Below are 27,744 nucleotides of genomic sequence, written 5' to 3'. Positions count from 1 at the left end.
GTACCCAGGTCAGGAGAGCAGGGGTTAAGAGAGGTAGTCGGGTGCATTTTATACCCAGTGAGCATAATTTTGTGCAGGAGTTAGTGGCTGGAGGGGATGCAGGATGGGAGACTGAGGACCCGTTCATGCAGCTTATTATGCTGCTGTGATTACCTGAGGCCTCGTAGTCACTGAAATTAAAAATGTAACTCTATTCTCAGGTCAGCATGGTGCAACGCCCAGTTGCTACACCTTTCTTCCCACATCATCTCAAAGAAGCACTCCTGAGGTGCAGTGTCTGCATTTCCACAGGGTGGTGCACCTCCAGGGGACCGCATCTTCAGGAACATATGCCTGATGGGTGCATGCAAGATCTGCCCTTTCAAAAGCAATGGGATGATAACCAATCTTCTGAACTTTAATGCCATGTAGAGTGGAGGACTGGGTTGGCTTTAGGCCGCCTTCAAGCTCTCTAGCTCCTAACATAGATGGTTGGCCCCTATCTTCAACAGTGCATACCAGCAACAGATACTCACGCTGGCCTTTTTATAATCATGGCAGTATAAAACAGTGAGCATTTTATAAGGACATCTCATACAGGGACAGTCCTTAGACAACTAAATCTTTCAAATCTTAGTAGGACCATTTAGCTCTGCAAGGAGGAGACTGGATTTTGGTTCATACTATGTTACGTGGCACAACTCAAACGACAGGATGCATGCAGTGCCTGTCACAGCCCTGTAATCTTGCCTAGTGGGCAAGGCTGTTTAAGATGTATGTGCAGCTGTTCTGAGAAAGTCCTCTGGGCTGTCAAACTAGCACATTTCTTTAAAAAAAACAGAACAGAAGAGTGCAGGGGAGAGAACCAAAATGGGTCACCACTTGAGCAGTGGCAAAAACAGAGGAGCTCGTGGTATTCTTGGGTCACTAGACTGGGGCCAGAGGACCTCTGAGTTCACAACCAATTTGACTCTAGTTAAGAGGCCACTATTTAAATCCTCCCCATTTATGTGCTCTCTAATGTTGCATTTACTTTGGGTGGGCTCCAGCTGTCTTAGTCCTTCCCTAATGTAGAGCAGAGGCAGCTACGTCCCCAGCAAGCCAGCAAAAGAGAGCACCTGTTGCAACCAGTGTGCCTGTGTAGGGCCCCCCCTCTGCTTTCCCTATCCAGGGGCAGGGTGGCAGTGTCCAGGAGGAATTGGACACTTTCAGAGCAATGGGTTTCTACAGCTTCATTAATTGTTATGCTTTTGTAGCCAAATGAGGAACACGCTCCTTTGGAGAGGAGGGTACTCCACGCTGCTCATTGGTATTCAAAAAGCACTGCAAATGCTACTGTGCAGCCATTTGTTATGCAAAAGACCCTGTGTAAGTTGGTATAGTGCGATACCTCCATAATGACTTCCTTTTGATGGATGCCACCTATTCCTTTTGTTAGCTTTCTGGCCCAGCTGAACATGGAGCCCAGGCCCCACTGTAGAACAAAACCAGAACTTTGTTTGCTTCCTTTTGAAATCTGCAAATGTTCTGCAATAGGCAGAATAAAGAAAAGTTTTTTTTTTAAAAAAAAAAAAAGGAAAGAAAATGTGGGAAATGAGTGAAATGGGCTTTAGTCAGTGTGCTTTGGTAAATATTTCCATCTGCAGACCTGTGCTGCACTGTTTGGTGGACAGGTTCTGTGTTCAGATCCCTGATCCAAGCGGGCCCTTTCCAACTGTCAGGCAGGGAAGCTGAAGTAGGAAGACTGAGAGAAAAACAAGACTTGAGAATGTTTTTCCACTGCATGATAAAATGGTTGTTCTTTTATTTGTGATTTTTATATGCTGTATCTGCTGCCTCACATGGGAATGAAACGGAACTGAGTATATGTCCTCTCGTCTGTGTGCTCTCATCCACGGGACTCCGCTATCCTAGGGGATGAAGCATTGGGCAGGAAACGTTCATTGAAAAGATTCTTAACAGAAAATCAAATCTTCAACTGAGAAAAGCAATTTTCCTGATAAATTATTGTTGTTTTCCACAACAAATTCTGATTTTACCTTTTGCTTTTTCTAGCCAAAAAATATCTGGTCATGATGCATCCATGCAGGATACAGGAGAAAGAGATTATCATTCGGGTTCTTCTTCCTTCTGCCACAGCCATACTGTGCCTGCCTGTGTTTTGTATGTCTCGGCTGTGTGACTAGCCTCTACCTCCCGGCTCAAACTCCTGGGAGGCAGCATTTCTCATCTGGAAATTCCTAGGGAAAATAAAATTGAATTTTTTACTAAAAGAAACTACTTTTCAGCCAATTATATGAAGAAATCATGTGAGGCACTCTGTCCTTTGAAGAGGTGACTACGCCAACTTTGCAGTTTTCCTAGACACCATAAATCAGTGCCACTAAACCAGAGGCCAGGAATCAAAAGCCATGGTGAGGGGCAACTTAAGGAAACCAAGTTTTAACCAGTTAACAACCTTTCCCATTTCCAGAAATGCATCCACCTATGAAGTGTCATCCTCTCAATCCATTGGCTCGCCTCAGCGGTCAAAACGAGTGAAGGAAAACACGCCTCCCCGCTGTGCCATGGTGCACAACAGCCCTGCCTGCAGCACCTCGGTCACATGCGGCTGGGGAGATGTGGCGACCAGCACCACGCGGGAGCGGCAGCGGCAGACGATAATCATTCCTGACACCCCTAGCCCCGCAGTGAGTGTCATCACTATCAGCAGCGACACAGATGAAGAGGAGGAGCAGAAGCATGCACCCACCAGGTGAGCTGCGTCTCTCTGCTCTTCTCTGTGTGCAGGAGAGAGACACAGAGGCAGAGAAATTGCTGGAGCATCCCAGGAGTTGCTGTAGGGACCCAGGAGCTACAGCTGGGTCTCGGCACTCAGGTCATCTTTCTTTTGAGAGGAAGGATGACGGTGAGGCTAAAATACTAGCTGGGGACTCCACAGACTTAGATGATGTTCCCTACCATGCTGTACATTTGCTGTGTGACCTTGGAGAAGTGTAGTACGCTCTCTGTGCCATAGTCTCATCTGTAAGAGGAAATAATAGTTTTTCTCTATCTCACAAGACTGTTGAAAGGAGACTTCAGAGATCTTTTGGTGATAAGCGTCTTTAGGTCAAATAGCTGTTTAAAACAAAGACAAAAGGAAGGTTTTGGAAGTAAGATAGCTTAAAATTGCCTTTTTCTCTTTCTAAGTGATCAAGGCATCTGTAAAGAGCACTAAATGACACCTTCCATATGTGCTATTTTCCATAAAAAGGTCCTGAAAAACAGTCAGTGGTTGCATCATAAACACTCAGTAGTGGTAAATACATTGCAAGAGGTTTGCTCAGTTCTGGTTGTGTTGCCAACACATCCCTGAACTATTATCTTAAGTGGTGGAAACTGATGGCTTTTTGACTGACTCTGCAGAGAGGCATAGATGAGGCTAAGACGACCGTGGTGACTGAGTTTGCTCCTCATAGAATTAACTCACCTGAGTGAACAGTGTGGCCCAGGACAGCAGCCACTGCTGATCATCTACTGTGGATGAGAGGGGGCTTAATTTTCCAGGACTGTCTTTTCAGCACCTTTCATCAGTTGCAAGCACTCTAGGTTTCCCATCTGATGCCAGTCACAAGACATCACTCTGCTTTATAAGTTGTAGAGAAGTAGCCTTGCAAAAAGCGGAATAATTATACCATCTTCATGTTGGTAACTGAGCTAAGAATTGTTTAACCTTATCCTTCCAGTATTGTCAAGAGATAATTAGGGTTTTTTATTTAGTTAGGACACGCTCCATGGCAGATTTTCCTTTAATCACTGGAGATATCTATCTATATCTCTGCATCTCTGTGCTGTGGTGATAAGTGGAGCACTGCAAATGTGCACAGAACAGATGAGATGCATTTGGCCTCAAGGAGCTAAAAATCTGTAAAGAGGAGCCACATGATGCAGGGCTGCAATTTCAGCCTGCCTCCCGCCAGCCGCTGCCACTTCCCATTCCACTTCTTCCATCCAGTGAACTCCACTGGGCAGTGAGAGCTCAGTGCCTTTCACATTCAGGCTTGCCGTGAATGCAGTGATTATCGTGGGGAATTGATCACAGGACAGCATAACATACTCCGCTTTAAAGAAATAAATTTGCTACAGTATTCCTTAGTTTGGTAGGAAGAAGAAAGTGTGTTTGCAGAAAATGTTGAACGAAGGTCAGTGTGGGAGTCACGTGGACTATAAATAAGGAGCTCCCACTTCCAGGGTTCTTGTGGGAATGGAAGGGCAAGACAAAAGAGATGCTAAAAACTAAGGTTGTGAGGTGGGGCAGCATGAAGAGAGCAGGTATCTCAAGGGTCATGGGAGCTATTTGCAAGCATGTTTACCCATGGTGCTGAGCCCAGGCTTTGGGAAATTACGTGCAAATACTTATACTTACTGCCTGGATATCAACTTGGGTCCAGAGCAGGGTGGAGGGAAGAGCTGGGATCCTGCAGCCACTTCAGCTAATGGTTGTCTCCTCTGCTTCAACTTTGCTGCCATCTGACCAGTTTCTTCACTCGGCACCTTTCCAGGGAGACAAACGGAACAAAGTTCTGGAAAATGTCTGGAAATTTTGTTGGGAGTTTGGGGTATTTAAATACTTGGGCAAGGTCTGCCGAGGGGTTAGGAAAGTAGTCCCAGGAGCCAGGCTTATATAAACAAACTGGCTTTGATATAACTAAAGCATATTCAGGACACGTTCCTGCCTGGGATCAGATCCCTGGCTACTTTTTGTACCCATATGGCATATCTATACAGAGTGCCAGGGTGACAGCATTCCTGGAAGGCCAAAGCTTAACAGCTAGATTTAATTTCTGAGCCATGTAGAGACATTTTGCGTGGACACGGGCTGTTCTCGAGCACCTTTTGCAATTCCGGAGTGAGTTAAATTACCTGTGCAGATGTAACCAGAGCAGGTGGAGAATTAGGGGCAGGGGCACAGGTGGAAAACAGCGTGTCCAGAATGAGAATTTTTGGTTTAAGTCTCCAGGAGAGTGAAATCAACTCAATCAGTATCTTTTGGTCTGGGCATATCTAAGACCAGATTCTCAGCTGGGGTAGGAATGTAGCTTCCAGTCAAGGAAGCTGTATCTGCATTTAATACCAATGAACTTTGCCCTGCTGAAGTTGGGGTCTTTTTCACCGAAAGCACATCACATTTAGGAAAGTACCTCCAATTTTTCGTAGATATTTTTGTGGCTCCAAGAAAAATGGGAGTGACAAGTATGTTCTTTACTGTAATCAGTGCCCAAATGTTAAGGAGCTGAGCTGAAAAGGAAATCGTGCAAAGAATGCATTGTCTCACCCATATTTATGCAAATATTACCCTGTTGGGCAATATTACCCTGTGGTGTGGGGGTGAAAAATAAAGAATAATTTGAAACACACTATTGGTCACATCCTAACGTATTAGCTTTTTCTAGATTAGAATACAGAAATTATACCGCACATAACAGATCAAAGTTAATCACTGATCCCATCTTATTGATAGCAGTGGTATCTTTGCATTGACTTCACTGACGTTGGATCAGCTCCTGCGTTTGCTACAGCACTTCCTTCTCTTATTTCCTGTGGGACTGGAAATTTCTCTTCAACCCATGAGACTAAAAGTATTTATTTTATTGATTGCTCAGTGAAGAGAGATTAGAGCTACCTGTGATGGTGAGAAGTAGTAGATCCTTTGACAATATAAGAGTTTGTAAGTCTCAGTTTAAGAAGGACTGGTAATGCTGATAAAATATCATACTGCTGATGCAGTAAAGGAGCCCTACAGCTTGGATTTACTCTGACAGAAAAGCCTCTCTGTAATACCAGAGCAGCAGAGAGAGCTTTTCTAGTACAGGGGATGCAACTTTTTTATTGGCGAAAGAAAAATCTGAAGAATTCAGTGTGATATGGGCAGAATTTTCCTTTTCCTAATGAAAAGCAGATGTTCAAGTAGGATGTTTATGAAATACCAGCTGACCGGTCAGGCAGGCCAGCATGTTACTCATTCTTTGCTCGCATGTGTTTTGCACTGTTGATGAGTGTAGCTTGATGTGATCTTTTTAAAATCAGTAGTCATCTGGAAATGTTGGGCTCCTGTTGGGTAAAGATGCTGGGGAGGTAGTGCAAGGTGGGCTCTGGAGGACCTGCTGGATGGAGTCTTATCAAAGGGGGCCATCTACTGGGCCCCGGCCCTGTGTCTGGGGTGAAATCACAGAGAAAGGGACCTCAGGTGCAGTTCGGCAGCTACAGTCAGTCCTCAGAGGAATGGTCAGAGATTTTCAGGGGACAAATTCCTGATTTAAAAAGTCAGTTTGTCAAAGCCAAGGCATTTTGCAGGCTACACTGAGATTTTTCAAGTAATATCCCCAACACAGTAAAATCTGGGGAAGCTTGAAAACTGCAAAAAGTTTTGACTTTTATTTACGGGGGAGAAGGTGTTAGGGGATTAACTAATCAAGGGGAAGACTTCTCTTTTCTGGTTTAATGGAGGGGATCTTTCTCTTTCAAAATGTAAGCAAATAATAGGGGAAAAATGCAATGGTCAAAATAAAAAGGGAACATTTTCACTGAATTAAATTGTTTTAACCTGGTTTCTGATGTCCACAAAGTTTTCCATGTGATACTTTGTCCCGTAGAACAGCATTAAAAATATTTGCATATGAAAAGCATTATATGAACTGGAAACAATTTTGTGACCCTGTTTATTTATCACCAGTGAATTTCTAGACTCTCAGTTCAGTATCCTTTACAAAGGGACTCCGTAGGCCAAAGAGATGTTTACTGCTATGCTGTAAGATAATATCCTGACTGTTATTTATTCTGGAAAGAAGAATTTAGGTCTAACTGTTACCTGTAAAGCACAGAAGAGAGTAAAAACAGGGAGTAGACTTGATAGTTTTCTTACAGATTTATTCCTCTGAAGTTTCTCTACTTGCTCTAGCGAGAAAGTCAAGCAGGCAGGCAGGCAGACTGACAGTGCAACTGCAGTTGCAGTAATCAGAGCACGTGTTCAGCAAGTAGCAGGGGTTCAGTACTCCCCAGTATGCACCTTCACATTGTGCAGTGGTTTAAATGTAAATCCTTCCTTGATTAAATATTTCTGAAGCTTAGAAGTGGAGAAGAATAAAGCAACAGTTGTTGCTTTAAGTTTAACACAGAGCAGAGAGCCACAAGCGCTCCCTGGGGTGGCTGAATTGTGGGTGGGAGGGAGAGCACACATGGTCCTGCGGGAGAGACGCCCCAGGCTGTACTGGTGGTGCAGTGAGGGGTATTTCCATGCCCTACCAAGGGCCGTGTTGCAGAGCGTGGCATAAGGAAGGGCTGGAAGGAAAGGCAGTGGAGGTAGCTATTGTGACGTGCCTAGATGACTTCCCATCTCGAGCAATAAATGCAACAGCCAAGGAAAACATGACTGTTTTCTTGAAACTATACAGTGATGGCCTTGAGGTGGGTGGTTTTGATGGTGCTTCCAGCTCAGCTAGGCAGGAGAGACCCTCACTTCCCTACTGCCTGCTCTTGTCTGTGCTGGTTTCAGAAGGTAACACCTCTCCAGCTTGGCTTTCCATGGGATCCTTGCAGTAATCACTGTCTTTCTGGGCAAAAGACTGACCACAGCTGTCATGTGGGTGTACTGAGTAACTGCCTCATGGGCCATCTTCACGGGCACAAAATTCTTGCAGGGTTGGGGTTTTTTTCCTTTTTCTTAAAATGGTAAACTGCCCAGTGAAGTTTCTGTATGAGTCTCACCTTTATAACTGAGTGTGAGCTGATGCAAGTTGTTAATTCACCTTATTCACATTGTAGTGCAATGGTGGTGGAGCCTACCTCAGAGGACTTTCATTCCCCTTATGCACAGAAATTGCTGGCAGGCACAAACCAGGTGTTTTTGCCAATTTGCTGGTGTGTGCGTGTGAGGGTCGAATTATCATTTGTAGTTCTCTTTTGACATCTAGCCTATTGTGGCTATTTTATGCTGTGCATAGTAATGCAGTGACTCTGCATAGCAATACATAGACTAACCACAGTCATCTGGTAAAAAGATTGCTGCCTTCCATCTCCAGAAGACACACCGACATGCAACTAATACTTAAAATAACAGAGAGACAGTAGCTCTCTCAGCAAACCTTCAGCAGCAGAACCTTTACAACCTGCTAAGCAATTCAGTATATATGACTTAAATAGCTACAGCACGTGCTGTATGGCCTAGTAAAATGGGCTCAGTGTAGTACTTGATAAATATTTCTTACCATCGCAAATTCACAAAGAAGGTGAGAGCAGATTAACAGGTCGGGATGGAGGTTGAGCTGAAAAGAGAGGGGCATGTTCTCAGCACTGAGCTATGCATGGCATAAGATTTCAATGTGAAGAGAGCGATTGCAGCCATAGTTTGAGTTTTTGTTGGCTGACTCTGCACTTTCCTAGAATAGGTGAATTATTCTGAAGCAGCAAAATGAAAAGGTTGCATGTTATTACGTTTTCAGAGACTTGGAATGGAATTTTTGTGATGTGATGTAAAGCTAACGTGCCACAGTATATACGCGCACCAGTTCAAAGGCACAGTTGTGGGATAGATGCCTTCTTCCTCCAAACTAGAAGGCCATCTTGGTGACCTTGAGAGCTGAAAGCCTCTGTTGCTATAGCATCAGCCACACTGAGAGGTTTTTATCTCTGTGGGTTAACCGCATGCTGAAGAATTGCCCCTACTAGACTCCAATTGGGTTTTCTGGGATTCTAGTGCAACTTGAGATATTCAGGGAATAAAGATCCTGTTCATGCAATGCTATCACATACCAAGCTTTCAGGCTGGGCCTTCAGCAAGTAGAAATCAGCTCAGGTTTTACTGTTACAAGAGATGTTGTCCCGGTCCTTGTCCTTGGCTGTTCAGAGGGTTCCAGTGTTGTTTTAACACCTAATTCAGCATGTTCTTTTCCTTCATTTCCTCTCACTTTTCGTTCTCATCATCTGCCTTTGGCATCTTTCCATTAACAGTATCTGAGATGTCCACCTTAGTTTCTTGCCCCGTGTGTGTGCACAAACTATCTTCTCTTTCCTCCATCAGACTTTTCCTTGAGATCTTTCCTTGCTGTGGAGAATAGAGACCCGCAGCCGTCTGTCCGCTGTGCACTCACAAGGGTGGTATATGATAGAGAGCTGTCTCTGAGAGCTACTCTGCGTGCTGGAAGGCACAGTCATGCTCTGTGTCTGCACATCGGACAGCCATGAATTGTTTTGTGTCCAAGTTTGAGAACAAGCTCTTTGGGACCAGGTGGGAATGGACTACCACTCATAAACTAATAATAAACTTACAAAGCAATGCATGTTTTTTCCAGCTGCTGTTCTGAAAGGAAGGATGCAGCTCCAGCCAGTAAGGGTTAAAAAGCCTTCCTGGCTTACTGCTTTTCAGTCTGTGTAGATGGATTTGATGCCACTTTGGTAATCTTCCCCCGTCCCTCCTCTAGAGATTTAAAATACACCTACCCACATAATACAGGCAGGCACACAAGCTGACCAGGAACACATGCCGACTCTCGACACTACTAAATCACCTATGCTGCTGCTACCGTGCTTGCAGGAGGGAAAGCAATTACCAGGCTTGGAGTCAGCTTAATAGGAAGGGGGCAAGACTTTTAATAGTATTTTTCTGTGTAAGCACAAACATCCCCAAAAGCTGTGGCTGAGTTATAGGAATACAGTAAGCTTGCTGAGTAGGCAAGTGCTGTGTCAACAGGTAAAAGCTCTCAGTCCTGATAGTTTGTGAGCAGGGAAGGCAATACATCAGCCTGGACCTCACACAGATAACTCCTGCATTACTGCGAGGTGGGGAGAGCAGCTGAGTCTTCGGAGGGAGCTGTAAGGAGGACAGTTGCTGGCCTGCAAGAAGGCTTTGAGAAGGGGGAGCGCTGGCTCTTCTGGGTTGAATTTTCAGAAGTCCCCATTTCGGCTTAAGGTGTATCTCTAAGCCTGTGAATCAGATTTTCAGCATGAATTGGGCCTTTGATGCTTTTGAAATTCCCACTCTTTGTCTCTCAGGCAGGCTGCGGTACAGCAGGTACCGAGCTCTGGGTGTGTGAACTGTCCCTGCTGACTTTTCTGCCTGCTCTGACATTAACCACAGTCGTTACCTTTCCTAAAGACAAAAATCCATCTGCTTTCCACGGGCCTCCTCGTACGCTTGAAATGATGCAGCCTGCTGAATCGAGAGGCTAATCACTTAGGCCCTGATCCTGCAAATATTTACCCACGTGCTTTAGCTCTGCTGCTGGAATAGACCAGCTGACTCTGGTGGGTGGCACATACTAGTAATGCTAAGCACTTGCGGACAGCCTGGCAGGACCATAGCTCTTGTCCCTTTTGGTTTCTCACCCATGAAATGAGTTTAATATCCTGCTATGGTCCCTTTCTCAGGAAAGGTTTGGGTTTTGGGTCACTTATTTGTTCAACCAAACATATTTACTTGATTTTGTTATTGTAACCAAGGAGCTATAAGACTTTGAAGGGGAAGACTCTTCATGGTCCTTGCTTTGACAAGCCCTCAATCAAACTAGTGAAAAATATGACCAGTCTAAACAATAAATAGCACAGATTACACAGAAAAATACCTTTCTGGTTCTACAGCGCAGCCTTCCCATGGCAAGTGTCAGCCGAGAGCAAGTATTTCCAGTTCAGCAGCTCAGCCACTTATGTAAGGAAGGTACTGTAAAAGAATAGCTAGACCTTATCACTTGTCAGAAAACTCTTTAGTGACTTGATTTTTCTTTATAAAATGTAATAACTGTCAGAGGTAGAGAATATATATCTCTTCCCAACTGGCAGCCAAGGGTAGCTGCAAAGGGCAAGCAGTGTCGATACTCATAAATGTGTGATTACAGGCATTTCTACTGAAGGAGAGAGGAATATTGATGCAATATTTGTCATTTTTATTGGCTTAATATTCTTCTTTTGTAGCACTATATCCAAACTGCTACATCTTTCTTCTCATACAGTAGTTGTCCATCTAAGATACTCTGTTGCTCTTTCCATTTCTAATCCAACGGTCTCCAGCTCCTTGTGGAAAGCCAGAATACAAGGGTTTGCTGTAGTACACCTTCCCCATCAAAAAGATCCCTGCCCCTGCAAGGCTTGCTTTCAACTTCCAGATGCAGTGCAATAGCTTCCCCTCCTTCTCCATCACCTGCCCTGGTGCAGATGTTAATGCTTTAGGATAGCACAGGCCCCTCGAGACGTATCTTTCACTGTGCGTAGAACAACATGGTCTTGCGTCCTCTCTGGGGCACGCCAGGATCCTGTGATGATAGCCCAGGGAAAGGCTGCATGATGGTAACTTGTTTGTGAATGCAGCACCCCAAGGCATTCTTTAATGGAGGAGATGACAGCTTTTCAGTTACAAGTCTTGGGAGCAAGGTGGTGAGTTGCAGCCTGTGAATGTCGATGGAGAGGCTTTGGGGTGGGCAAGCTGAAGGGAACCCACCAGTGCTCCTTTAGCACTTCAAAAATAAATAAGGCAAAATATGTCCTTGGAAGGAAACTGTTCTCAGTGTCCGTTCCACCTTTCCCTAGGTAAGAAGTGATGCTGGGACAAGGGAAGGAATAGCTCCATCACAGACTAAGACCAGAGGAATCAGCTTTTCCCTGGACTGGGCCAGCCAGAGTGAGAGAAAGGAGCGGAGACTCCATGGGAAAGGGATCTCTCTCTTTTTAAAGTGCACGCTCAAGAAGTTAAGAGATGGATTCCTTTTTCTCCATGGCATTTCTGTTCCTGTTGGGGCTGTTTTCACCATTAAGCCTAATTACTTAGCTTTTTATGTGCTATCCATTTCTTTTCATCATTTTAAAAACTTCAGTTGCCATAACAACATAATGCAATCAGTGAAACACAGCAGCTATTTTCTGTAGTCAAGGTCTGTGCACTGTCAAGGATGTGAGCCATTTAAGCAAATCTTCACCATCCCCCTTCCTTCGTCCTTTTTCTCGCTCTCTCTTTTTCTCCCTAAACAAGCTCATAACAGGAAGGAGAAACCATCAGGAATAATTAGACACAATAGCAGAGCAAATCCCAATTGTACTCATGCAGTCTAGTCTAATGAACTTCTAGCACTAATCTTGGAAGTGTTGATGTTCCTTTTTAATCACTTTTTTGATGTCATAGATAGATTAGCTGCAGCAGGACCTTGATAATCCATGCTAGAGTCAGGAGATCCAGTGTTTATTTAGAGAGAAAAGAAAACCAAAAGCTTTACACCCTTTTCTCATTTTTTCTTCATTTGTTCCTCAGTTTCAAATGCTTATTGAGAATATATGCCCATTGTACCATATTAGTAAATAGAAGGGAGTGTATTTTGTAGATTCATGGGATTTAATCATGAAAAGTCATAGCATCTATTATTAAATCATTGCTGGAAGGCTGGGAGAAACCACCACGTTTTTGTGTGGGTGGTGAGACTTGCAACAAAGCATAGTATAACTGCTGGGTTTCTACTGCACACGTATATAAAAAGCAGTCTGAAAATAAATCTGGCAGTCTGGTTCAGTGCTATTCTAAGCAGTGTGAATATAAGAACTATCCACAATGCCTTACTCACTCCTTGACCTCCGCAAAGGCTTTCCCAGAATAGCAACGAGTGAGTTTTAAAGCCTGGGATTTGGCTTAAGCAGCCTCTATCTGGCAGAGGGCTGAAGGGTGTGCTTTGCCTTTACGGAGCTAGTCTGCCGCGGGCAGAGTCTTCTGGTGGCTTCCAAGTTGATCGTTGCCCGTTCACTCTTTCCCCTTGTGTGCTTGTGTTTCAGCACCTTGTCCAAGCAAAGGAAGAACGTCATCAGCTGTGTCACCGTGCATGACTCCCCTTACTCCGATTCCTCCAGCAACAACAGCCCTTATGCCGTGCAGCATCGCGCAGGGCAGAATAACGGGAACACCTACGACACCAAAGGGGTTCCAGAGACTCACTGCAGTGGGAACCCCCGAACGATCATCGTGCCACCACTGAAAACCCAGGCCAGTGAGGTGTTGGTAGAGTGCGATAGCCTGGCACCAGGTAAATTGCACCTCTTCCGTCAAGAAAATTAGTAAGAAATAAATGATTTATCTTGGAAGAATCTCATTGTTCGGTTTCATTTTGTTTGTTTGTTTGTTTTGTTTTCCAAAGAAACTGTGCTCCTGCCCTTCTCTCAAGTGACACATCTGTTCTTGGGAGCCATAATGCATTATTTATGTGCCCTGGTACACTCAGGAGTCACGGGGGCAAGTGTCATTCCCAGTTACTTCTGTACAAACCCAAGAACAGAATGCAGCCTTTAGCTCAACATTTGACGTGAAAGGCTCACAAATGCAAGTGCGAACCTTTGCTGCCTTGCCTTTCCATAGGTTTACTTTAAAACGGGTAAGAGATTGAAAACACATGTGCATTTCCATCCAAACTTGTTGACGTTTCTGGGAAGAACATTTCCCCAGGATCTTCATTATGGGCTGAGGAGGTTTGCTCATCCAGAGCCTCCGCAATGCTACGTAGGACGATGTGTTGAAAAGGGGATTTTGGTGGAAATTTGGCCCAAAGCAATTGGCTTTGAGCTACTTGGCAGTCCTTACTTTTGATGCACTGCTGGTGAACACAAAGGCTCAGAGGGTGAGCTCCCCGCTAGCTCCTTCTCCCTCCCTTCCTACTCACCATGAGGTCAGCCAAGCCAGGGCTTTTTTGTGCTGTGCACACTATACTTTCCTTCCTTTCCTCAGGATTTTTACCTGCATCGTACAGTTCTGGTGGCAGAACAGTTTCTCACACTTCTGAAGGATGTGTAAAGCCTTCTCCGGGCCCAGTTTGGGTCCGGATATCAGGTCTGCTTGTCTGCCTCTAGGATAACAGGCTGGCCGTGTATTTGAAGCACTGCTGAGATATGCTGTTAATTAAGAGAAATCATTTTCTTATCCTGCTTCTGTTGTATGTCTCCTCCCAAAAGCGACTCTGGAGGAGGTTCAGTGAGGAAAAGGTAGGGTGAGCAATTAAAGAATGTGATGTAAGCTACAAATGTGTTTCCTTTCCTGGCACAGTCACCACCAGTCACCACTCATCCTCCTACAAGTCCAAGTCCTCCAGCACCGTGACCTCCACCAGCGGTCACTCTTCAGGGAGCTCGTCTGGAGCCGTTGCCTATAGGCAGCAGCGACCAGGAGCACATTTCCAGCAGCAGCAGCCTCTTAATCTAAGTCAGGTAAGTCAACTGAAATAAATTTTGGTGGTGCGTCATCCAGCTGTAACCGTCCACTCCTCCAGCGTGGGCTGGCCTGTTCCAGTCTAATGATGATAGTTGGGCCCCACGTCGAGCTTGGTCGACTTCTTTCAACTTCACTGCAGACCTTGATCTTCCAGCTCAGGCAGTAGAGGTAGCGCAGGCTGGCAGTACTCTGTGTGTTTTGAAGTCAGATGGTCTAACAATGTGAATGGGAATGAGAGAGAAGGTGCAGTGGCTCAGACACAAAGGAGTAGAGCAAGACCTTGTAGGAAGGAGCGAATTCTCCTTAGCTATAGGTAACCATGGAGAAAGTATCTTCCAAGTGAAGGGAGTGCATCAGCCCAGCTGCAGGATTGGGAAAGAAGTCCCCATCAGATGTGACAAGGCAAAGCAGAGCCTCTATGCATATACATCACCTCATATAATGAGTTTGATCCCTCCCGTGATAAACCTGGGCTGAGATCTGGGCAAATCTCGTTACTTGGCAGCATGCAGTACTCAAGATGTTCCATAGTCTGTGATCAAAACACCCAGGAAGCTCCCCAGGAGCTTCAGTAAATAATGCCCGTTTCATGTACTGCACCTGGGGCCTCTCTACTCTGAGGTGAGGTCATGAGAGTAGAAAAGCTACAGCACAGTTACCACCATTTCAAGAGGAGAAAGCTCAGAAGACAGCGATGGTTTGCATCCAGAGCTGGATATGAGCAGAACTAGTTTGTTGGGGTTTTTTTTAAAATAATCTGGGGGAGAAGAATGTCCCCTCCCCCTCAAAATGTAGTTGAAATTTAAAAATTCAAGCAAACTTGAAATAAAAGTGAGTGAAAATGGAGGAAGTGGGCAAAATGCTGTTTCCAAGAGCGCGGGAGGAGTGTGGCTGCCGCATTTCAGACCGCAATGACAGCACAGGGAATGCTTACAAAGAGGATGAGAAAGCTTGGGAGAATAGAAAGGGAAAACATCAAGCATTGCACTTTCTTTCATTCTAATTCCTACTTTTTGGGTTATTTAATATTTTGACTACAAATGACTGGGAAAACTCCTTGGCATTATTGTGCAGGGGAAAAAAAAACCTTAGAAAATCCCTGGGAAAGTACATTGCTCCTGTCCCACTTCAAGAAAATTGCCTGTGCTCAAGGAGTTATAGCTGATTACAGGAGGGTGCCAGGCACTTGCAGGATCTGATCAAGCCAAGGGCTTTATCTTTAAAAAATAAAGTAGTTATTTTACTAACTGAGGAAATGATAACCACAGAGACCTGAGCAAAAATAAATTGCCTGTTCCAGGCATAGTTAGGCAACCTCACTCCCCTGAGCTATCAGCACGCCACATTTCATCAGCAGAGAGTTCACTAACAAAAGCTGTGTGTTGTGCGAGCGACTGGACTTGTGGAAGATGTTCTTAGGAGCCAGGCATCCAAGGTTGGGTCTTCATGTTAGCTGTGCCGGCAGGTGATGGCTCAAAGTTGGGGACTCCTTTGTCCTTTTGGGGGCCATTTTGGTGAATGTATGAAACTACAGGGTCTTCCTAGGCTTGGGAGGGATTCTTTGCCATCGCCCGTTTCCAAGGGGAAGACTTGTGGTGGTGCTGAGGGTGTCAGGAGGAGCGCAAGGGACTTTCCTGAGGCTGTCCTGGTGTCGTAGGGAGGCTCCCAGGCACCACTGAGGAGGTAAAGAGCCGTCTCTTGTCTTGTAACTGCTTATCACTGTTGCTGTCTTTATCCAGGCCCAGCAGCACATCACGACCGATCGCACAGGGAGTCACCGGAGACAGCAAGCCTACATCACTCCAACGATAGCTCAGGCCCCGTACTCTTTCCCGCACAATAGTCCCAGCCATGGTACAGTTCATCCTCACTTGGCCGCGGCTGCCGCTGCTCACCTGCCCACCCAACCCCACCTCTACACATACACCGCCCCTGCCGCCCTGGGCTCCACGGGCACCGTCGCGCACCTGGTGGCCTCCCAAGGGTCTGCGCGGCACGCCGTGCAGCACACCACCTACCCCGCCAGCATCGTCCACCAGGTCCCTGTCAGCATGGGCCCGCGGGTTCTGCCCTCACCCACCATCCACCCGAGTCAGTACCAGGCTCAGTTTGCCCATCAGACCTATATCAGTGCTTCTCCAGCCTCCACAGTCTACACTGGATACCCACTGAGCCCCACCAAGGTCAACCAGTACCCTTACATCTAAACACTGGAATAAGGAGCGAGAGACGCACCCATCCCAGGGGAGTGAGGCGGCCGCTTTTGTACTGAAGAACATGACAAACTAACAATGCAATGGGAGGCTCGCGTGAAACTTGAACGAAGGAGACTTTAAGGAAGAAATGAAAAAGAGGAAAGAAGGGGGAGAACCAATTCTACACTTTTTATTTAAAAAAAAAAAAAGAAAATGGAAAAAAAGAACAGAAAAAAAATAAACCACAAAAAAACAACCATTCTGCACCAAACTAGAGAGAGAGAGAGAGAAGCAGAAGGACCCTGCAGCGGGTCCTGTCTTTTGAAGAACTTCACCAATAGACTTTAAAAGGTTATTTTCATCCAATAGTGAGCTACATTTAGAAATTTGTTGTCCAGAACACCTAAAATTAAATCCATTAGGTTTTTAATCCAATAGGTATATGGATTAGGGATTTATCCAGTATTTTTCAAAGGGTTTATGCCCCATCTTTGCAGTGGTCTCTGTATCCCAAAGCACACATAAGGGTTTTGGGGTTTTTTCCTGGAAATGGAAAGTGGGTAAGGGAGGATGAGGGAGGAGGAGAAAATGTTGTCCCAGTGCTCTAAATTCGGATCTAGCACTGCTAGACTTAAATCCACGTGGGCAAAACAGGCCATGCAACACTGGTCGAGAGCAGACGCAATGGGGATGTTTCTCCCTTTCCTTGAACACACTGGATAAATCCCTGAGAAATGCTATTCCTAAACGAGATCTCTAATAATGTATGTTGGATTTCAGTTGCATTTCATTTTATTTTATTTGGAAATTTTCGTTTTCAATCCCTAGCCGTTTTAGTATAGGAGGAGACATTTTAGCTGCCCCCCCACCCCAACCCCGGTAGAATGTAGCACTATACAGGTCATATGCCGTTTTTACTCTTTTGTGTTGAACTTCAACGATACCAATAGACTATTCCTCAATGTGATTGCACAAAGAAAAGTGATATAACATAGGCATGTAACAAATGTGATTGTCCAGGTGTGTGCGTGTGTGTGTGTGCGTGCGTGCGTGCGTGTGTGTGCAGATGCTGCCTTCTCTCTGTGGTGTGTTCCTCGGCACAGCCATTACAACTGTCACAGTCTTAGTTTTACATCATTCCCTCGTAGTGCCTTACCAAACTACAGATGCGGTTTAAGGGTTTACTTCCACTGGTACTCCTAGAAACTGACTGAGGCTAGTCGGAATTTACTCTCAGCTCTTTCTTTTTTTTTTTTTTTTTTGGGGGTTGTTATTGCCGATTTTCTTCTTCTGCTGGTGGTGTTTTGGGTATTTTTTTCCCACGTTGTCAATCTTGGCTCACTTGGCGAGGTGTTGGGGAGGCTCGTCAGGGTTGGAAGTGCATCTAACTGGGTGTTTTGTTGAGCACTGGATGGGCTGGAAGTGACCAGGTTGGCTGTGAGACCCAGGGTGACTCCCAGAGGGTCTGGGGATTCGTTTGTGGACTGGTCTGTTTCTATCCTGTTGAAATAGCAGGTTTCCTCCCCAGAAACTGAATTCTCATTCTGCTGTTTGCTGACATTCTTGGTGGACCGGGAGGACAGCGTCCTCCCAAGTTGTCAGGTTGTCCTGGTTGTGTGTCTGAAATGGGAACAAAACTTTAGCCCGTGAAAGGGGGAAACACTAGTTGTTGCCAACATCTCTCACTACGTCTGTCAATGGGAGGGGGTCAGGAAAGGGCTGGAGTCCCAAAGCAAGCATGAGAAAATCCAGTTGAGAGAGTCAAACTCAGGTTTCTTAAGTGAAAAGAATATTGTAATACATCTGGCCTTACCCACTCTATTGTAGCTGTGACAGCGTGCACTTCCCCTCCACCCTTCTCACCTATGCCCAGAAAGAGTGACCCTGGAACCAGAGAGCACGGTGGGCCTGTGGGTCCTCCACGCCCAAGAACGCTACGTGGTCGTCCTGTTTTCCGACAGGTTTCTAAAGAGAGCCTTTCCTAGAGTTGGGTTTGGTTCAGAGGGGAGTTTCACTGGTAATGGCAGTTGCACTGGTGCATCAGTATTTGGAAGTGTCTCTAGAGTACCCATGTCTGTGGATGGCCTGGGGAGGAAGGAGAGAAGAGAGTTTGATATAATGTTTCCATGTTTCTGTGAAAGCTGAAGTCTACATGGCTGCTCGGTTCTACTCTACATCATTTCCCTGTAATTAGATCATGAAGTATTCAGGTATTTCACAAGATGCTGGAAAACAGCAGGTTTGTCGGCAGGGTGCTGAGGGATAGTTTCCCTGGTGGCAGTAAGGAAGGAGGTTCTCTCACGTAGGAAAAGCTGACAGAAAGACCAGCATAAGTATATTGTCTTGCGGTAAGTGCTTGGCTGGCCTGGAAGAAGAAGGGATCCCGCTACACATAGGCTGTTCAACAAGGCTGTTGTCTTCTGGCAAACCACCAAATAACCTCCCCGGTTGCCAGCTCTGGTTCCTAGGCTACCCTTGCACAGTTTTTTTCTCCTGCCTGTCCTTCATTCCAGCTCAATATACTGTAGATGAGGATGCAATCTCCCAGCAGCCTATGCACCTTACCCCCCCCTTCCTTTGGAAAGACAACACATCCCCTTTCGTCTGAGGCAGGAAAATAAAGCCCTGCTCTCTCTGTTGCATTCCTCTCCTCTCCCACCAGTTCGGGAGCGAGAGTGTCATGCTGCTTGTGTCATGAAAAGGAAAGATGTTGTTATTTTATTGTATGGTTGTTATGATTATGATTATTATTTTATTATTATTATATTTTACTCTGGGTTTTAATTGCACACGCATTCCTTAATCTTTGTGTTATTTTTTTTCTCTTAGTATTGTTATTGTTGTTAATTTTATTTCTCTTCATCGGTGGCATCAGAAGGGTTGCTGTGTTTGTGAAAACTGCAGGAGGAAGGGGAAATGAGATTGTTCCGAGGATGAAAACTCTGCCTTTAACCTAGGGGGAGTGGGGCCGCTCTGTGAGAGTGGTTACAGCCTTGAGGGACAGGAGTTACCCTCCGTGTCACATCTGCATTTCAGAGTAAGTCCAGAAACGTTCATTCAGAGGCCAAAACCAAACAGCAGCTAACATAATGATCTATTAGGAGAGCTGGACCAAAGGCAGGTAAGAACCTTGGTGCCCTAGGATCCAGCTCACCGCTTTGTTTGATAGAAGTTTATATGAGATCAAGACCTCAAGACCTATTCGTGCACCAGGCTGTGATCACTGGGCCTTTTCACTGAACCCAAGATCACGCTACATGTTAAGAGTTTGGTTTTCCTAAAGGAGAAAGCAGATAGATGGCTCTCCAGAAACAGGGCTATCGGAGGAGCCGCGGCAGAGGCGCAAGCACAGCTCTCAGTCCCGTCACTGGATAAAGGACACTGGCGCGCAGGGACGGCGTTAGCTGGGTAAAGAACGGCCGCAGGCAGGGCAGGGTTCCTCACCTGCTCTTCCACTCTCACTGAAGGTTGATCAGGTGTCCGCATGGCCAGGATGCTTGGCTTGCTTTTTTTTTTTCCTCCTTGTCCCTGATGTAGATTTTCTCTTCTTTTATAATTATTTGTTGTGGAATTTTATTAAGCTATTCTGGTTCCTAGACTTCAGGCATTTACATTTTCATTTGCATCTCCTGCTCTGTTAGAATGGGGGGAAGCAGTAACTGAATTCAAACTCCATAAAAAAATGATAGGACTTCAGCGGAGACTTAAAGTTAATCATGCACTTGAGTGCTTTGCTAAGGAACAGATTTAAACCCTTCAAGTTAATTACTTGTTTATGTGCTTCTCTGGCCTAGGACTGGCGAAGCGTGGAAGGTTGCAGTCTCAATCACAGTAATGTTTTACTTGTATTAATTGCGTTTTCCCTGTGTACCCATCTGACCTGCTCTCCTATGCGGGCTTGAATCTGATTTTGGGAGGCGTTTGGCAGCAGAGCTGTTAGAACGGCAGATGTTTGCAGCGAGAAGGGGTGTGGTGCGTGCCGGATTCACGTTGTCTGTCCTGGAGTGGCTGACCTGCCAGCTAGATGATCGTGGCCATGGGACGCTGTGATTGCAAGAGATGCACAGCACAGCCATCAAATTGCTTTGATGGTGTGACACTGCATGTTTTCTGGTGGGTATGGGGGAGCTGGGCAACACCTCCTCCCTCACACCTGTTTAAAGGCATAGTATGGAAAAAAGTGTGGTATGGTTAGTCACAGGGTAAACCCAATCGTTTTAGCAGGGGAGGAGAAAGCTTTGCATGTTGTCAGTGCCACATACATAACAACAGCCAGCTTGTTTTGCTCTCAGAGTCCTTTGGAGAGGAAATGGGATTGGCGCAGTTGGGTTGGGTTCGTGTTCTTCGTGTGTGTGGGGTAAACAGCATGGAAACTTGAGAGGGGAGGGGAATGTTTAGACACTGGAAGTTTTATGGGCGGCTTATGGTTGGCACAGTGAAAAAGTGGTCCCTTTCCCCATCATCTCATCTTGCATTCTTCTCGTGCGGGGAGCAGAAGGAAGGAAGCACGGATGTTGCCTCTCCTCAGAGATGGATGTTCAAATTCCTGCTGTGAAACTAGAATGCAGGGGGGAGCAGAGAGAACCACTAACATGAGCAGAATTGAAAACCCAAATGGAAGCACTTCTCACTGCAGACTGGGCCAGTTGCAGTTGTTTGAGAGCAAATGCAATTGCATCTTCCTCGGCAGAGTTGTACCTGCTTGCACCTGACAAATTGGGCTTTGGCGGGTCTCTCTCTCTCTCTTTAGTAGTTTTGTCCTAATACGTAAAACATTCCAATAAAAGGGACATTTTTCCTTTTTTTATACTTTCAGGGGATTATGTCATGTAATTTGGTTTGAAGGCAATTCCATTAACAAACTTGAAGGGCAATAAACATGTTTTTTTCTTTAACCAAAGAAACTTTTTTTTAAGGGAGAGAGAAAAAGACCCCCACCCACTGCAGACATTAAATTAAGCCACATGTCATGACCGCCGGGGCAGTGGGGTTAAGCTGTAGAGTTCTGTCTTTCCTTTCTCTTCTTTTTCTTTTTCTCTCTCAAGTTTCTGTCACTGTTTTGAGTAGCTAGCTTGACAAGCAGAGAAATTCACACTAAATATTGCTGCTATCCTAAACTGTAGGGGATGTCCAAAACTTTATTTTTCTCTCATTATTGTTCACATTGATTGAAGTGTTTCAGTGGTGACAATACAGTGTGGAAATGGTGAGCCGCGTAGTGGGATAAGCTGCTGGGTGCTCTGCATGCTTCTGTAGGATCTCCTTTTCTGGATTTAGGATGCTGGCTTTGTTCCATGGGTCGGACCCCAAACAGTGCTGCCGTGGTCAGGCCAGGCACAGCTGGGCAAGGGTGTTGGACTTAGGTGTGTGTTTTTCCATGGCTTGGCAATCAGCCCACCAGAGATGTGCAGTGCTACCTGTGGGCCAGATCGTGGGTACTTGTATGCAAGGTCTGCAGAAATAATCTTTGTTAAGGGTAGGCAATGCAGAAGGGGAAAACGTGGGAAGGGAACGATTTCCCCCTTCCTGCTGACAGAGCTGTCGCTGCTGTGGTCCCATTTCTCATAGGAGCTTCAAAGCAATGGATCTGCAGTCCCGGGCACTCATCCATGTCATCCCCTCTCTGTCCCTGAGTCTTGCCGGCACTCCCGTGGGGAGAGCCTGTGTCCAAAGTATGTGGCGTCCCCGACTTACTTCTTGTGGCTCACTCCTGTGCCTATAAATCATTTTGCTCCTGCCGTACTCGGGGAGGAGAAGATGGGTCTGTGCTGCTGGGGTTCCCCCACTGCCATACTCGAGCAAAACTGCCTCTGACAACGGTGAGAATGTCACCCTGGGCTGCAGATGTTGAGCAAGGTACAACATTTTACAGTGGTGCTGCAAGCCATGGTGGCGGTCTTGTTGTAAATGGCCGTGCGTGGGCTCCTTGCTGGAGTACTGTGTTGGACAGGAGGTGCTGGGCTGTCCAGGCTGGTCCACGTCTCTGTGGTCCATCCTTCCCACCACCTGGGAATGCCACTACCTGTGAGGGACACCGTGATGCCACCGTGCTCACCTCCTGCCCCAGGCACGCAGCGGGACCCACTGCAGGGGCTGGCCCCTTGAAGTATGTCCGGGCAGCGTGCAGAGGAGCACCACTAACTGAGGGCTCTGTGCTGAAGGTGTCTTTCCCCGTGACAAATGTAATTGCTGGGAGTGACCCCAGAGGCTGTAGTTACCTGCGAAGAGCTGCTGATGCAGGTGAAGGTGTAAGAACCGGGCTGGAGGTAAAGCAGGCTGAGATCTGCGTGTGTCAAATGCCTTCATGGGAAGATATGGTTTAGAGCATTTGCCTGTGTCAAGAGTGAAATTTGAACAGTAGATTGGCTTGGTTCTTCAGAAGTCTTAGGAAGCATACTAGGAGGGTTTGCGATCAGCATTTATGGTCTAAAACTCCTGTTTCTCATTTACGGGTTAGCTTCGTCCTTCCAGTTTTAGCAGTGCTGCTATAACAGACTATTCATGTGTGTTTGAAGATGAAGTTTTTGGTTTTAATCTTTTGCTTATCATAGTTAATCTAAGAAAGGCAATACTAAAGGTATATTTTTTTCCAAAAATGATATTTTTTACTGCACTGATAAATATTGTGACATCTCTGTTCTTAACTCTTTCGCTGTGAGGGGAACTGTGTGCAGATTCACACAAACCTTGTAAATACTTGCGTGTACTTCTGACAGCCAGGGATTTTTTTTAATTTTTTTACCTTCCTTTCTTTCTTTCTTTCTTTCTTTCTTTCTTTCTTTCTTTCTTTCTTTCTTTCTTTCTTTCTTTCTTTCTTTCTTTCTTTCTTTCTTTCTTTCTTTCTTTCTTTCTTTCTTTCTTTCTTTCTTTCTTTCCTTTCTTTCTTTCCTTCTTTCTTTCCTTCTTTCTTTCCTTCTTTCTTTCCTTCTTTCCTTCTTTCCTTCTTTCCTTCTTTCTTTCCTTCCTTCTTTCCTTCTTTCTTTCCTTCCTTCCTTCCTTCCTTCCTTCCTTCCTTCCTTCCTTCCTTCCTTCCTTCCTTCCTTCCTTCCTTCCTTCCTTCCTTCCTTCCTTCCTTCCTTCCTTCCTTCCTTCCTTCCTTCCTTCCTTCCTTCCTTCCTTCCTCCTTCCTGTCCTTTCTCTTCTTTCTCTTCTTTCTTTCAAACAAGCTTTCCTCTTTGAAACAGAAAGCAATGGGGCAACAATGCTCAGAGCAAAATCAAAGCTTATCCCACTTTCAGAACCTAGCCAAGGAGTTTTTGCAGTGCTGGCATAGAGTTAATATTTAATGCTGATGTATTTGGATTTTTTTTTTTTCAGCAAACTGTTTGGAAAGGAATAAGACAGATAGAAAAGCTCCAGTCTGGAATTCTGATCAGAAATGTTACCCATCTATTTTATGGCACCTCCAATTTTTCTTTTGTTTTCCTTTTTTCTATAAAAAATAAAAAATAAAAAAAATTAAAAAGGCTTGTTATCGCCTGAGCTCTAGGCTGGCCAGCAGCTGTACTCAGGGGCACCTGGTGCTCTGGGACTGCTGGCTCCTTTGGAAGCAAACCCACTGATCAGGATTCTGGATTCTGATTGCTACAAAGGGTATCCCCCCAGTACCGCGGGATACCTTCGTTTTTTTTAAAGAAGGATTTAGATACACTTATATTACGCAAACTGTGACCTAATCGCAATAATTACCTCAAATGTGGGCATTCATCCTGGTTTTAGCCTTTTTGAAAACATGTAGCCAGCTTGAACTTTGATTCAAAGACTCTGAACTCCGTAGGGGCGGAATAGCGATAAATGCCCACCCTGGTCATTGTTGCTTGAGTGAATTCTGAAGACAGTGAATCTTTAAAAAGAAAAAAAAAATTAAACCAAGGAATAGATTACTCTTTTATGTATTTTAATCAATTGTGATGTTAAAATGCACATGTAAGTATATATGTTTATAGCTACTGTAAAATGCTTTGGCCTTCGAGAAGATATTTAATGAGTCACATTTTAAACCAATATGAACTGAATAATAGACTGTGGCTACTTAAACAGTTTTCTGGCTACATTTTATAGTTATTACAGTGTTTTATAGTTTACATTTAAACTGGTACTTTTTAAGGGAAATCTTGTGTTTATAAGTTACACCTTCAAAAACTCAATACAGCTGCCTCTTTCTAATTTTGCCCGTTAAAAATGGAAAAGTACAAGTGTGTCTTTAATATGTATATTCTGTTTTGAGATATAACATAGTGTTGGAAAGTCAGTCCAGAGATCAAGTAATCCACTGTATTCCAAAGTCTGCTCGAAAAAAACACTCCACCCACTTAGAAGATTTAGTCCAATAGCTAAACTCTTTGTTTGTTCGCCTGTTTTAGTAACATACTTTTATCAGGCTCCTTGGGTTGAAGCAGGGAGCACGATACTAATTTCACTGTTCTATGTAGGATCCTCATCTGGATGAAGATACCCGCGTCAGGAGAATGAAGGATACTCAAAGGAAGGATTGTATTGTACTGTTGATAAATCATTAGCCAAATGATTAATTCCTGAGCTAGTGAATGCTTGTTTTGTTTTTGGGGGGGTGGGGGGGAAGTGGGGGGCGGGGTGGGGTGTGTGTGACAGCCACTCAGAGGCAATGCTGTAATTTGGCTTCCATCTGTTCACCCTTTCCTACAAACGATGCTTACCACCACAGAAATGTTTTGAACCAGTAAACGAAATACAAAGTTCCCTGACCATCTCCTTGTCAGCTCTGTTTTCTTGGCCCATGCCTGTTCCCGTCGATGCTGTTTCCCCGCTGCTGTTACCCTGGACTTTGCATTTTGATATATCACATTCCCCCCTCCCCAGTGTCGCTTAGCTGTCTAGTTTTGTCTGTTGTGTTCTTTCACTTGGGTAACCAATGAACATGGTATAAATGTCTGCTGAGCAAAATGGTACTTTGAGGTCACGGAAGTACAGGAATTGGCATTTAAAGATATGTATATGTACATCTGAAGAACCGAGCTTTAGTCATGAAGCTCGGGTACTATCGGGAGGGCTCCTTACGTGTTTCCATCATGCCTGATGGGGCTGTATCAGTCAGCTTAGAGCAGAGGTAGTGAAAAGGAGCGACCAGCGATGCTTTGCAGTTGGGTGCCTGTGCTGCTCCCAGTACAATCAGCAGCGGTGGGGCTGGGGGGAGTGCAACCTGCCTCCTCCTCCTCCCTCAGCACCATTCCGGGCTGCCGTGCCCACCCCGTCATCCACATTACCAAAGCGATAACGTATCATACGGCAAGCCAGGACTGTCAGCAGCACTCGGGCCAACTGGAAAACGTCTACCCTTTCTCATCACGTACCGCCACCCAACCTACAGGCTTTGCCGCCCTCGGCGCCTGACCGGTCTTCTGTTCTTGTGGGGGGAGTCAGACCAGCAAATACCAGCACACTCAAATGGAGGAGCCCCAGAGTCTTGCTGAATACCTGTTAGGCAAGAAGGGGGTTCTGACACCGGCAACTCACATCCCGTAGGATTTGGATGGTTACATATAGCACCTCTGCCCTCAGCATGGAAATAAAACACTTCTGCAATGCTTCCACCTCACGTGGTTACGTACAACACTTCTGGCTTTTCTTTTTCCCCCCTTTATCCCTTATGTGTTTGATTCTTTATTTTATTTTAGATTTTTTTGCTCTGTATTATTCTCAAAACAAAACTTCCACGGATATTCCAGGGCACAACCATTTCAGGTGTAAAAAAGGATCTCTTCATCCCATGTTTCACCAACAGAGCAATCAAGGCGTTTTGGGTACCATATTCTACTTGGGCAGAACCAGAATGTAGCCTGTATCTTTCATACCAAATCAAATTTTTGAAAGGAGGGGAAGTGTCATTAATAGCTTTATTAAAGGAGTGTGTGTGAGAGAAAGAGAGAAAGAGAGGGAGCGAGAAAGAGAGAAGAAGGAGGGGCATCTCGGAAGGTGAAGAGTCTAGACTTCGGGTAGTTAAAAACAAACCAACGGGTGAAACATTTTTTTTTTTTATGAGCCGTAAAATCCTTTTAAAAACAGGAGGGGGGACATGGAGAGAATGTTTTATGCCTTTTGACTGCCCACAAGCCCAGCATACTCTTGATGGAAAGTGGAAGTTAATATACACTGCACCAAAATTATTAAGGGGAAGGGCAGGGAGGGGGGAAGCTGTGAAACACTATCGCAATCACAAGGGAAAAGATGCCCCTGCCCCAGCTCTGGATCTCGAGTGGTTCTTTCTCTACAGTATCATCTCAGCCCAGTAACCCCATGAAAGCCCTGAGCCGTTGTGTTCCTTCACTGTACGGTTTCTGTAATAAGAGTGTTAATCCATGTTAATCTTTGTGAAAATTATTGTGTGCAACAGTATTTTCTTGTGTACTGCTTTTTTCCTATGTGAATTGTCCCTTTCTTTTTTCTTTTTTGGTTTTTTTTTTTTCCTTCTTTTTTTTTCTTTTTTCTTTTGGTAATACGTCTTCTTTTAAAAGAAAAAACAAAAACAAACTGATGTGTTGTAGACCTATATGTAACCTATTCCTTAGTCTCATATTATAGGTATGTTATAAGAATGGATATTTTACTTGGCTTTAGAATGTTTTACAAGAAAACTAATTCTTAACCAATCAAGTTCTTGCTACTAAAAAAAAATGCTTGTGTTTTTCATCATGACGTTGTGTGCTTCTAATTAATAATCATTTTCGTTGTAGAAAAATGGAGTGAATTTATATTAGTCTTGGAAACTAATAATAGCATTGTAAATTTATGAGATGATTTTAACAGAAAATACATTATAGAAGAATATAGTTATTTTAATTGTAATATTACTAACTGTAGGGTGAGAAAGGAGGTCCCGTTGTGGTGAACTATGTTATAGCTTGTTACTCACGGTTTCTTTTTGATCATTTTTTCGGTCTCTGAGGTGAAACGAGTTATTAATCAGAATTTGTAAACTCACATATGCATATTGTATATGTGTAGAAATGTAATCACACTTTGTCTTGGAATTACATTAAACTGTTTTAAGTCACTGCAAAGTTTGTTTGCCTGTATGTCTTCTGCTGGTTAAAGTTTGGTCTGAACATTCGGTTAGTTTTCAGTTACTATTATTTAATCTCCTCAGTCTATTGGAAAAACAGCACTAATGGTATCATCAATAATAAATAGTTTTCCCTTTGAGGTGACATGTTTAGATTTGTGAGATGTATTTTTTTTCCCCCAGGGCAGAAAGAGCATCTGCATTCAGATGTTCAGATCTGGGCTTCACTGAAGTACAGAAGGCTGCTCAGAGCTGCTCTGCTCAGCTCCACCGAGAGCACCCTGCTACGTCCCGCTGCGCTGACTGAAGTGCGGGGATCAGCTACA

General features: G+C 44.8%; 1 protein-coding gene across 14 annotated transcripts in view; it reads left to right on the top strand.

Moving 5' to 3' along the window:
* HIPK2 (homeodomain interacting protein kinase 2) overlaps positions 1-27,416 on the top strand; it is a 142,304-nt gene extending 114,888 nt beyond the window's left edge. For 11 of the 14 annotated variants that reach the window (XM_075074563.1, XM_075074539.1, XM_075074527.1 and 8 more), the window contains 4 exons: positions 2,453-2,734; positions 12,763-13,010; positions 14,021-14,181; positions 15,925-27,416. In XM_075074563.1, coding sequence (XP_074930664.1) covers positions 2,453-2,734; positions 12,763-13,010; positions 14,021-14,181; positions 15,925-16,392 — 1,159 coding nt within the window. In that variant the 3' untranslated portion in view covers positions 16,393-27,416. Of the gene's footprint in view, positions 1-2,452; positions 2,735-12,762; positions 13,072-14,020; positions 14,182-15,924 lie in introns of those variants that run through there. The other 3 variants (XM_075074619.1, XM_075074628.1, XR_012657365.1) reach the window with 2 other exon arrangements.
* Positions 27,417-27,744: the final 328 nt, after the last annotated feature.

The sequence above is a fragment of the Phalacrocorax aristotelis genome, chromosome 1 (genome assembly GCF_949628215.1).
Source record: "Phalacrocorax aristotelis chromosome 1, bGulAri2.1, whole genome shotgun sequence".
NCBI classification, from domain to species: domain Eukaryota; kingdom Metazoa; phylum Chordata; class Aves; order Suliformes; family Phalacrocoracidae; genus Phalacrocorax; species Phalacrocorax aristotelis.
Note: the sequence above shows the minus strand (reverse complement) of the source record. Positions and strands in the feature narration are given on the sequence as shown.